The 12,725-nt window shown below is 44.5% G+C and overlaps 1 protein-coding gene across 3 annotated transcripts in view; it reads left to right on the forward strand.

The window, feature by feature from the left end:
* The window catches only part of ARID1A (AT-rich interaction domain 1A), a gene marked incomplete at both ends in the record, with an annotated part of 104,666 nt that overhangs the window by 78,751 nt on the left and 13,190 nt on the right, over positions 1 to 12,725 (forward strand). For all 3 annotated transcript variants that reach the window (XM_080691922.1, XM_080691924.1, XM_080691923.1), the window contains 7 exons: positions 2,650 to 2,890; positions 3,162 to 3,251; positions 3,694 to 3,861; positions 6,110 to 6,422; positions 8,271 to 8,416; positions 8,515 to 8,624; positions 10,609 to 10,818. In XM_080691922.1, coding sequence (XP_080548048.1) covers positions 2,650 to 2,890; positions 3,162 to 3,251; positions 3,694 to 3,861; positions 6,110 to 6,422; positions 8,271 to 8,416; positions 8,515 to 8,624; positions 10,609 to 10,818 — 1,278 coding nt within the window. The remainder of the gene's footprint in view (positions 1 to 2,649; positions 2,891 to 3,161; positions 3,252 to 3,693; positions 3,862 to 6,109; positions 6,423 to 8,270; positions 8,417 to 8,514; positions 8,625 to 10,608; positions 10,819 to 12,725) is intronic.

Below are 12,725 nucleotides of genomic sequence, written 5' to 3' on the forward strand. Positions count from 1 at the left end.
TACTTAGGCCCTTTGCAACTCAGTGATACCGGGTTTCCAAATAAAGAATAAAAAATAGGGCTGGGTGTAGCTCCGAGGTAGAATGCCCCTGGGTTCCATCCATTTCTTTGCATGGTATCACCAAAAAAAAAAAAAAAAAATATGGCTGGGTGTGGTGGCATAGGCTTGTAATCCCAACATTTGGGAGGCTGAGACAGGAGAATTGCACTGGTTCAAAGCCAGCCTCAGCTACGTAGGCTTTCAGCAACTTAGTGAGACCCTGTTTCCAAATAAAATATAAAATAGGACTGGGAGTGTTAACCTGGAGGTAGAAGGATTTCTTTTTTTTTTTTTTTTTTTTTTTTTTTTAATTTTTTGTGGTGCTAGGGTGGAACCCAGAGGCTTTCTACCTCTGGGCTATACTCCCAGACCTATTTTATACTTTATTTGGAAACAGGGTCTCACTAAGTTGCTGAGAGCCTCACTAAGTAGCTGAGGCTGGCTTCGAATCTGTGTGATCCTCCAGTCTCAGCCTCCCAAGCGCAGGAATTACAAGCATGCGCCACCACGCCCGGCAGAAGGCCCTGGATTTCATCCCCAGCTCCACGAAAGAAAGGAAGGAAGGGCTGGGTTGTGGCTGAGGTGTAGGTAGAATGCCTTGGGTTCCATCCCTAGTACCACAAAAATAAATAATAAGAACTAAATAAGCAGCCGGGCGTGGTGGCGCACACTTGTGATCCCCTGCCTGGGAGGCAGAGACAGGAAGATCGCGCAGGTTCGAAGCCAGCTGCGCGCGCTGGCTTAGGAGACCCTGTTTCCAAATAAAAATGTAAAAATAGGTCTGGGAGTGTAGCCCGGAGGTAGAAGGGCTTCCAGGAACCCCAGTACCACCAAAAAAAATAAATAAATAAAATAAACTAAATAAACTTAAAGCTGGGGTTGGGGCTTGAGTTCGCTTGGCAAACACTTGTTCATCCCTGTTGTAGACCAGGTGTTAGGAACAGTCTCAAACTTTCTTGGCAGTTAAGAAATGGAGGTTAGTACTCTGAGGGAGAGCGATCTGCAAATACTGCCCGAGCTTGTTAACATTCTCTCATAGCTATTGGTGCCATCCTAGCAGCAGCTTGTAGTTTCCCGTTGGAAAAGAACTAGTGTCACATTGAAACAGCTGCTTTCTTATGACTGTAGAAATTTGGACCTCGAAGGAATATGAAAGTATAGATTTGTACTCCACCTAGGGGAAGTAGAATGGGGCCAGAAAACCACAATTATTTATTCTGTGACTGAGAATTGAACCCAGGGACATTCTACCTCTTAAGCTATACCTCTGACTTTTTTTTTTTTTTTTTTTTTTTTTGTGGGTCTGGGGGTTCAACCCAGGGACATTCTACACCCCCCCCGCCCTATTTTTTTATTTTTTATTTTATTTTTTTATTATTTTTTTTCCCAGTACTGGGAATGGAACCCAGGGACACTCTACCTTTGAGTTATACTCCCAGCCCTATTTTCTATTCTTTATTTTGAAACAGGGTCTCACTGAGTTGCAAAGGGCCTTACTAAGTAGCTGAGACTGGCTGAGAACCACGATCCTCCTGTCTCAGCCTCTCAAATGCTAAGATTACAAGCATGTGCCACCACGCCCAGCTCTTTTTTATTCTTTATTTTCAAACTAATTCTCACTAAATTGCTGTGTTTGGCCGTGAACCTGCAATCCTCCGTCTGGACCTTCTGAGAACTGGGATTACAAGTACGCACCACCAGTTATTTGGCACTGGGGATTTAGCCTAGAGGCATTCTATCTCTGAACTACATTTTATTTGTTTATTTTTTTGTTTGTTTGTTGTGGTACTGGGGATTGAGCCCAGGGACTTCTATCTCCAAGCTATACCCTCAGCCCTACCTTATTTTTGTTTTGAAACAGGATCTCAATAGATTGAAAGTCTCACTACTAGCCAGGCATGGTGGCACACACTTGTAATTCCAGCAGCAAACTAAAGAATAAATAGGGCTAGGGATATAGTTTGGAGGTGGAATGCCCCTGGGTTCCATCCCTAGTACCAGCAAAAAATAAATATTAAAAAAGAAGTCTCACTACTTGCTGAGGCTACCCTCAAACCTACTATTCTCCTGTCTCAGCCTCCCAAGTACTGGGATTGTAGATATGTGCCATCACTCCTGGCTTGTTACACATATTTTATTTATTTGTTTGTTTATTTATTTATTTATTTTCAGTGCTGAGGATGGAACCCCAGGGGCATTCTTACCTCCGAGCTACACCACCAGCCCTATTTTTTAGTCTTTTTATTTTTGAAACAGAGTCTTACTGAGTTGCGGAGGTCCTCATTAAGTAGCTGAGGCTGTCCATGAACCGCGATCCTCCAGTCTCAGCCTCCCAAATGCTGGGATTACAAGCATGCACCACCATGCCCAGCTTGTCACACACATTTTAAAATATTTTGTGTTGAGTAATTTTGACAGAGTATAAGGCCCACAAAGTCTATAATATTTTCTACATGGTCCTTAACAAAGTTTGCCGTATGTAAGCTCTAGTATAAGTAATCTATACTTGCTCTTGGTTATTTAAGGAAAAATTTTATTACGTGGTAGGATTGTAAAAAGGAGAGACTTTCTGCCTCCTATTACTAATCTGTGTTCTTGGGTGTTTTTCAGGATCTATCTGGTTCAATAGATGACCTCCCTATGGGGACAGAGGGAGCGCTGAGTCCTGGAGTGAGCACATCAGGGATTTCCAGCAGTCAAGGGGAGCAGAGCAATCCCGCTCAGTCCCCTTTCTCTCCTCACACCTCCCCTCACCTGCCCGGCATCCGAGGCCCCTCCCCATCCCCTGTCGGCTCTCCTGCCAGTGTCGCTCAGTCTCGCTCAGGACCACTCTCGCCGGCTGCAGTGCCAGGTACCCTTAAGTGCTCATCTTGGGAATAAGGAAATGTGACTGGTCCCAGTGATATCAGGGAGCCCTGGTTCATGTCTGCATAGTTTCCATTTGCATTTGGTAAAGGGAGGTGGGAAGGAACCCTTACTGGATATCTCTTTTTATATTGTTTATATGATACTGGGAGGTGCTTGTCCTCCCTAGAAACCATTGCCAGCTGTAAATTGACCTCCTAGCTAGAATTCTCATGATTCGCTGTGATTTGCTTACTTCTTTTTTTGTTCTGGACCAGGCAACCAGATGCCACCTCGGCCACCCAGTGGCCAGTCAGACAGCATCATGCATCCTTCCATGAACCAATCAAGCATTGGCCAAGATCGAGGTGAGAGCCTTAACTTTGGGGTAGGGCCAGAAGGTTAAAGTAGACACTTGGGTAGAACTGTTTGACCATGAAGCTTAGGTTAATCTCAGCAGCAGATTGTGGCCCTGGAATTACATTCCCCAAGAGTCATTTCTCAGTGCTTGTCTGTGCTCTGATAGATTTTCCCCCCCCCCAGACTCAGCAGTGAATCTTCACCTATTAAATTGTTTACCATTTTGTTTTATTGACCACGTTGTATATCTTTTGAAACATTCATTCAGTAGGAACATTTGGCACGCCCTCTATTATGTTAGGTCACTTTCAGGGTTCCTAAAAGGCACTATATAGCCAATCAAGACAGTGCAAATTGCTGCTAACAAAAATGTAGATAATAAAGATGGGGGGAGAGCACTTTGTTCCTGTTGTACTTGAGGAAATAACTGAATGGACACTACTCAAATAGGTTATATGCAGAGGAACCCCCAGATGCCCCAGTACAGTTCCCCCCAGCCCGGCTCGGCCTTATCTCCACGTCAGCCTTCTGGAGGACAGATGCACACAGGAATGGGTTCCTACCAGCAGAATTCCATGGGGAGCTATGGTCCCCAGGGGGCTCAGTATGGCCCTCAAGGTGAGTGCGCAACCTAGTTAGATGTGCATAGGGGTAAGGAAGAGACCGTTGCTCATCTGATATGCTGGCATCTGGGCTGTAAGAATAGGTCTGTCCTTTGCCTTAAATCTACTCACCTCAGGCCTTTCTTGGGCAGGGCAGCGTTCCATCCTGTCTTTACTTAACTCGGTTATAAAGAAATTTTTGAATTTCCCTGAGCCTATGTTTCATCCCTAAAATAGAGATATAAGGTATTTAACCTACAGCTGAACACAGACACTTAATAGATAGTTGCTATTAATACAGGTTTTTTTTTAGCATGTTTATAAGTTCTAGTAGATCTTTCCTTAAAATCAGCTATAAAGCCAGGTGTGGTGGCACACCCTTGTAATACCAGTACTTGGGAGGCTGAGACCAGAGGATCACAGATTTGCAGCCAGCATTAGCTGCATAGTGAGGCCCTCTGTAACGTCGTGAGACCCTGTTTCAAAATGAAAAATAAAAAGTAGGGCTAGGAGTGTAGCTCAGAAGTAGAATGCCCCTGAGATTCGTCCCTAGTACTACACACACACACACACACACACACACACACACACACCAGCCCTAGGTGGATCTAAAGCTGAAAGTCTTGCACAGGATAAAAAGCAGCAGGAGTGTGGAGAAAGGAAAGAGCCTGGACAGGAGCGCAGAGTAGCACCCCTGCTCTGTGCTGCCTTCTTTTTTTTTTTTTTTTTTTTTTTTTTTTTTTTTTGCATTACTGGGGATGAAGCCCAGGGGTATTCTCCAGCCCTTTTTTTTAATTTTTTGAAACAAGATCTCACTGAGTTGTAGATGGCCTCATTGAGTAGCTGAGGTATCTGGAACAGAAATCCTCCTGTCTCAGCCTCCCAAATTCTGGGATTACAAGTGTATACCACCACACCCAGTCCTTCCTTCTTTTTTTGCAGCACTAAGGATTGAACTTGGGGCATTCTACCACTGAGCTATACCCTAAACCGTTTTTTGGTGGGTTGTTTTTTTTTTTTTTTTTTTTTTTTTTTTTTTGTGTGTGTGTGTGTGTGTGTGTGTGTGTGTGTGGTATTGGTGATGGAAACCAGGGGCCTGCTACCTTCCAGTGACACTTCCAGACCAATTTTATTTTTTGTTTGGAAATAGGGTCTTGCTAATGCTGAGGCTGGCTTCGAACTTCTAATCCTCCTGTCTCAGCCTCCCAAGTACTGGGATTACAAGCGTGCACCACCACGTCCAGCTTATTTTTTATTTTGAGACAGGGTCCTGCTAGGTTCCCCAGGCTAGCCCTGGTTTAAGGAGACAGGCTGGGGTATGGTTTGAGATAGAGAGCCTTCCATGTATGAGACCCTGGATCCAATCCTCAGCATAGAATAAAAGAAGAAAGGACAACTTAAGCCTGCCTATACATGTTGCTACTTTTCCCATTACTTTTGGGGGGGGGGGTCTAGGGATGGAACCCAGGGGCATTTGACTTCCGAGCTTCACCCCCTACCCTATTTTTTTTTTTTTTTTTTTTTTTGGTAGTACTGAGGGTGGAATCCAGGGATTTTCTACCTCTGAGCTATACTCCTAGACCTGTTTTATACTTTATTTGGAAACAGGGTCTCACTAAGATGCTGAGAGCCTCACTAAGTAGCTGAGGCTGGCTTGATGTCTCAGCTCCTGTCTCAGTCTTCCAAGTGCTGGAATTACAAGCATGTGCCACGACACCCGGCTCCCCCAGAGCTATTTTTTATTCTTTATTTTGAAACAGGGTCTCACTAAGTTGCCGAGGGCCTCACTGAGTAGCTGAGGCTGTCCGTGAACTGCAATCCTCCAGTCTCAGCCTCTCTAATGCTGGGATTACAAGCGTTCGCCACCACACCTGGCTTCCCTATTACCGTTTTTTTTTTTTTTAACCCACAGAGGTTAAAGCTACCATGAAGTCAATCTCTTTCCTGACACACACACCCCCCAAAAAAAATTACGGTACTAGGGATTGAACCCAGGGGCATTCTACCCTATTTTATTTTTATTTCTGAAACAAGATCTCACTAGGTTGATTAGAGTCACACATCTTGCCGAAATTGTCCTTGAACCTTTGATTCTTTTGTCTCAGCCTCCCAAGTACTGGGAATACAGGAGTGTACCACCATGCCAGCCTGACCAAAATATTGATGCCGATTCTCATTGCTTGGAGTTTGGGAGCTGAGGGATATCAGTGAGTTGCTAGTGAGCTACTAACCAAGTCTTCTGTCTTTTCTCCCTCCCCTCACAGGAGGCTATCCCAGGCAACCCAACTATAATGCTTTGCCCAATGCCAACTACCCCAGTGCAGGCATGGCTGGAAGCATGAATCCCATGGGTGCTGGAGGTCAGATGCACGGGCAGCCTGGCATCCCGCCTTATGGCACCCTTCCTCCAGGGAGAATGAGTCATGCCTCCATGGGAAATAGGCCTTATGGCCCTAACATGGCCAATATGCCACCTCAGGTTGGGTCAGGGATGTGTCCCCCACCAGGGGGCATGAACCGAAAAACTCAAGAATCTGCTGTCGCCATGCATGTTGCTGCCAACTCTATCCAAAACAGGTAAGATCAAGAACATGAAGATGCCGTGTGTGTGTGTGTGTGTGTGTGTGTGTGTGTGTGTGTGTGTGTGTGTAGCATTTCATTAAAAACTATTTAGGAATCTAGGCTTTCTTAAAGTATAAAATTTCAAACAAGCCGGGCATGGTGGCGCACGCTTGTAATCCCAGTATTTGTAATCCCAGTACTTGGGAGGCAAAGACAAGAGAATTACAGGTTTGAAGTCAGCCTCAGATGCTCTCAGCAACTTAGTGAGACCCTCTTTCCAAATAATATATAAAATAGGTCTGGGCTTGTAGCCCTGAAAGCCCCTGAGTTCTAGCTCCAGTACCACAAAAAATAAATAAGTAAATAAAATTAAATAAATAAAATTACAAGCACAACAAAAGTGTTGACTTTTTTAAGCATCTTAGATTGATATTAAATTTTACATGGCCAAGTATTATAACAAAAACTGAATGTACTGTTGTGCATCTGTAGTCTCAGCTACAGGAAGTACAAGGATCACTTGAGCCCATAAGCTTGAGATCAGCCTGGGCAACACAGTAAGACCCTATCTCAAAAGAAAGAAAGAACAGAAAGCCACCTCCAGGTGCTATGCTAAACAGTCCAGTCTGGTTGGGGTTTGGTATGATAAAACTGGTACAAGGAACAAGATAGGGGCTCTGTTCTTAAAATTGAGATAATAGTGCACGCTTGTAATCCCAGCATTTGAGAGGCTAAGACCTGAGGATCATGGTTTGTGGACAGCCTCAGCTACTCAATGAGGCCCTTTGCAGTTCAGTGAGATCTGGTTTCCAAATAAAGAATAAAAATATCAGGCTGGGGTTGCAGCTTGGAGGTAGAAAGCCCTTGGGTTCCATCCCCAGTACCACAAAAAAAAAAAAAAAAAAAAAAAAAAGAGGCTGGGGGTGTAGCTCAAAGGTAGAATGCCCGTGGGTTTCATCCCCAGTACCTCCAAAAAAAAGAAAGAAAAAAAATTGAGATAGTATAGCCAGATGTGGTGGTACCTACCTGTAATCCCAGTACTTGGGAGGCTGAGACAGGAGGATCACAGGTTTACGGCCAGCCTCAGCAAGTAGTAAAACTCTAATTAACCTAGCAAGACCCTGTTTCAAAAATAATAAAATAGGGCCAGGGGTGTGGCTCAGAGGTTCAACCTCAGTACCACAAAATAATAAAATTGATGTAGTGTTTACTATATACAGCTCAACCATTTTGGCTGGATATGGTGAGCACACTTATAATCTCAGTACTTGGGAGGCTGAGACAGGAGGTTTGCAGCTTCAAGGACACCCTCAGCAATTTTGAGGCCCTCAGTAACCTAGTGAGACCCTGTTTCCAAATAAGAAACAAAATTGGTCTGGGGAATACCTTGAAAGTAGAATATCTCTGGGTTCAATTCCCTGTACCACACACACACACACACACACACACAAATCTTTTTGGAAGGTAGAAGATACAAATATCCGGATGTTAGCCAGACGTGGTGGCACTCACCTATAATCTAAGTACTTGGGAGGCTGAGACAGGAGGATTGCACATTTAAGGCTAGCCCGAGCAATCTAGGGAGACTCTCAGCACCCTAGTGAGACCCTGTTTCAAAACAATAATATCCAGATGTTGTATAGTTTTGATTTGAGGGACCCATAAATTTTTTTTCTACAGATTGGGGATTGTAGCCCAATGGTAGAGCTCTTGCCTAGCAAGCACAAAACCCTGGATTTGATCCCCAGGACTCTGAGAAGAAAGAGAGGCCTAACTAAACAATCACACACAATCTTATTTAGCTCAAGTCCAAATATAAATGTCTCTTACCTTGTTTCTCCTATTTTACATCTTTTTCCTCAGGCCACCCGGCTACCCCAATATGAATCAAGGGGGCATGATGGGGACTGCACCTCCCTATGGGCAAGGGATTAATAGCATGGCTGGTATGATCAACCCTCAGGGACCCCCATATCCCATGGGTGGAACCATGGCCAACAATTCAGCAGGTAAGTCCTAGGCATAGGACCCAGGAATTTCCTCAAGAATCCTCTTCCAGTCACAGCTAAAAACCTACTGGACTTGAGAATTTTTTTCTCTTTTACAGGGATGGCAGCCAGCCCAGAGATGATGGGCCTTGGGGATGTCAAGTTAACTCCAGCCACCAAGATGAACAACAAGGCAGATGGGACACCCAAGACAGAATCCAAATCCAAGGTAATGGTTTTTGGCCCGATTCTTCTCAACTTTGTTTCTTATCCTTTTCAGTGATTGGAAGCAAAAAGGAAAGAAAGTGATAAGTCATTAGCTCTTTATGACTCAAACTAGTCTCTGAAAAAGCTTCTCTTCCCTCCTATTTTCATGAAGGGACTCAGTATATTAGCTCATTGAGTGAGCTTTGAGTTAACCGAAGGGATCCCCATATAAATAACATCATGCCAGGTGTGGTGGCAAATACCTGTAATCCCAATACTTGATAGGCCTTAGACAGAAGGATTGCAGATTCAAGGACAGTCTCAGTGAATACCGAGACTCTCATCATCCTAGTGAAACCCTGTTTCCAAAAAAAAAAAATTAAAGCTGGGGGTGTGGCTCAGAGGTATAATGCCCCTGGGTTCGATCCCCAGTACCACTAAATAAATAAATAGTAAATGCATATATACATATTCTCACAGCTTCATGTTACAGAGGAAATGTCAGACCTTACGGTGTAGGATTCTCTGTAGTATTTAGCTAGTCCTTCTCTGAAACTGCTCCATACATGAGCACTGAAAGATGATGTGTTCTGTGGTCAACCAGTTGGCCTTCTCTTCCTAGACCTTACTCATAGCAGAAAGAATGATTGTTGCCATTGGTTGTTTAAAAAGAAAGATGGAGAGCCAGGTGTGGTGGCGTACATTTATAATCCCAGCACTTGGGAGGCTGAGACAGGAGGATCACACACGTTTGAAGGCAGTCTCAGCAACTTAGTGAGACCCTGTTTCCAAATAAAATATTAAAAAATAGGTCTGGGAGTATAGCCCTGGATTCCACCCCCAGTACTACTAAATTAAATAAATAAATAAAAACAAATAAAATAAATGGAAAGATGGAATAGAAAAAATGGGGATTGGGTGCTTGGGGTCTATAGGTTGGTTATGGGTGGGCTCTCTGTTGGGCTTCGTGGCAGCTGTGGGACCCACCCAGCATTTGGGTAATTATAAGAAGTTCTGTCCTTGGCCATATCTTACTCCCCCACCTATAAAAGTAAGAAAAGTAAACCAGGCGTGGTGGCGCATGCTTGTAATTGCAGAAGTTTGGGAGGCTTAGACAGGTGGATCCGGGTTTGTGACCAGCCTCAGCGACTTAGTGATACCCTTTGCAACTCAGTGAGACCCAGTTTCAAAATAATGTATAAAAAAATAGGGCTAGCAATATAGTTCTGAGGTAAAATGCCCCTGGGCTCCATTCCCAGTACTGCAAAAAAAAAAAAAGAAGAAGAAGAAGAAGAAAAGTGGCCAGTCATGGGTTGCCCATGTCTGTAATCCCAGTACTTGGGAAGATGAGGTCAGCCTCAGCAACTTTTACTGAGACACTATTCCAAAATAAAAAATAAAGTAGGGCTAAAGGTATAGCTCAGGGCAAAATGCCACTGGGTTCAATCTCTAATACCACAAAAAAAAAAACAACAAAAAAGTAGAAAAATAAAAAATCAAATCTGCTACCTCCTGTGGTTTTCATCTTCGGCTTCCTACCCTTTTGGCTGGCCACAAGTTAATAGCCAAAACATTTCCAATAAGTGGGAAACCTGTTCTTTCTTGAAGTGTTGCTTTTCATTTTAGTCTTTCCCATTGTTTGAAGGTTATGTTTGGGGTTATTTAAATATGTCCGGACTTTTAGAAAGTACCATGGGAGTAGTGATGGCCTCAGTGTCAGAGGAAGGGTTGGAAACTCAGCCCTGCTGCTGTGAGATCTTAGGCATTGCCTCCTGTGGCCTAGATGAGATAATACCAGATACATAAAGGCATCCAGCCTAGTTCTTTTCTTTTACAGTGGGAAAGTCTATCTTCCTTTTGGCCCATAGCCTTGTGAAGTCAGGGCAGGTATTAGTGACCACCCTAGAGCAAGAGGCTTTCCCACTGTGCTCATCGAGAGACTTCTGAGACCTTCAGCACAGGCCTTGAATGTGATCTGTTCTGTGCGTTATGACCTACTCCTCCAGAAATCCAGTTCTTCTACTACAACCAATGAGAAGATCACCAAGTTGTATGAGCTGGGTGGTGAGCCTGAGAGGAAGATATGGGTGGACCGCTACCTTGCCTTCACAGAGGAGAAGGCCATGGGCATGACAAATCTGCCTGCTGTGGGTAGGAAACCGCTGGATCTCTATCGCCTTTATGTGTCTGTGAAGGAGATTGGTGGATTGACTCAGGTGAGTTTCTGAGTTTGCATCTTTTGTTGTTTCCACAAGCCCCTATCTAGTTATACATTGACTTTCCATGGTACCATGTAACCCATGGGGATAGCCTTCTCCTGATCTCTGGGTCACATACTACTGACAGACCAGGAGCGCAGGGATTCTAAAAGATAAGGCAAAGGCTTGAGATCTCTGTAGCAGGATGAACTATTAGAAGTTTGCCGTGTGTGTGTGTGTGTGTGTGTGTGTGTGTGTGTGTGTGTGTGTGTGTGTGTGTGGTCCCACTGAGGTGTAACAATAAAGAAAACCTGTGGACATTCTGATTCCATGGAGGCAATTTGGTATAGTAGTGAGTTCAGGGTTTGGAGAGAGGCTGTTTCACATCCTGTCTTAGCTACTTATGACATATGTAACCATATCCAGGTCTATAAGTCACTCAGAAAGATGCAGAATGTACCCTTCTAGACAAACAAGTTAGAAGTAAGCCAGGCATGGTGTGCACGCTTGTAATCCCAGTGCTTGGGAGGCTGAGACAGGAGGAGCCTAGGTTCAAGGCTAGCCTCAGCTACTTGGTGAGGCCCTTTGCTACTTAGTGAGAACCTTTTTCAAAATAAAAGAATATGCCCGGCATGGTGGGTGGGGCATGGTTTTAACCCCAGCATTTGGAGAGGGTAAGACAGGAGGATTGCGGTTCACAGACAGCCTCAGCTACTTAAAGTTAGGTGTCTGCCACATAAATTGGTTTGCAGCTGGGCGTGGTGGCGCACACTTGTAATCCCGGCATTCAGGAGGCAGAGACTGGAGGATTGCCAAAGCCTCAGCTACTTAGTGAGGTCCATTGCAATGAAGTGAGACCCTATTTCAAAAATAAAGAATAAAAAATTAGGGCTGGGGGTGTCACTCAGAAAGCACGTGGGTTCCACCCCCAGTAACACACACACACACACACACACACACACACACACACACACACAGAAAAAAAAGTAGGGTTTGGGTGTATCTCAGAGGTAGAATGCCCCCGAGCTTCATCCCCAGTAATACACACACACACACACACACACACACACACACACACACACACACACACGAAGTTACTGTATATGGGACTTAAGTGAGCAGATTAAAACTTGCTGGAAACCTCTCCACTGGATACCACCCAGAGCCTTGGTCCTCCCTGATAACATTTTTAAAATACTGAGCCCAGGAGTCATACAGGTGACTCTGCTCCTCTTTGTGTTCTGTAGCCGCCAGACCAGAAACCAGCTTTTGGATCTGAGTTTGTGGCTGAATTTGGAAGGGGTGGGGGTAAGGTAGCAGGGAGGGACCTATTTTAAACCTAAATCAGAAGAGGAAAACAGCTGTCACCCGCAGAAAAGAAAGTGTTTGGAATAAAGCCAACTAACAGTCACTTATGAATTCCTTCTCCCTTCAGGCTTTATTCCCCTCCCCCACAAGGGAAAACAAAACAAAACAAGACACGTGCTTACTACCACATAACTGGCGTGGGAAGCAAAGCCACAGAAGGCTTCTGAAGTGACCCCGGGTGTAGTCATGCTTTTCTCTATGATGAGTTCTTATAGGCCTCCCCTGCTTATAGGTAAAAGGGACGTTGGGTCAAGGTTGGCTTCTGATTGGTGGGCTTCTGGACTCACTGAACCTACAGTGAAGTACAGAGGGAATCTCTAAGATAAGGCCTGCCTCTGAGTTTACAAAAGGATGAAAATCCTTCAGATGCTATGATGTAATTGAATTCTAGGTCAGGGATGGTGGCACACACTTGTGATCCCAGCATTTGGGAGGCTGAGACAGGAGGATTGCAGTTTGCAGCCAGCCTCGGCTACTTAGTGAGACCCCTTTGCAACTCAGTGAGACCCTGTTTCAAAATAAAGAGTAAAAAATAGGGCTGTGGGTGCAGTTCAGAG

This window comes from Muscardinus avellanarius (genome assembly GCF_963383645.1).
Source record: "Muscardinus avellanarius genome assembly, chromosome: 3".
Lineage (NCBI taxonomy): Eukaryota > Metazoa > Chordata > Mammalia > Rodentia > Gliridae > Muscardinus > Muscardinus avellanarius.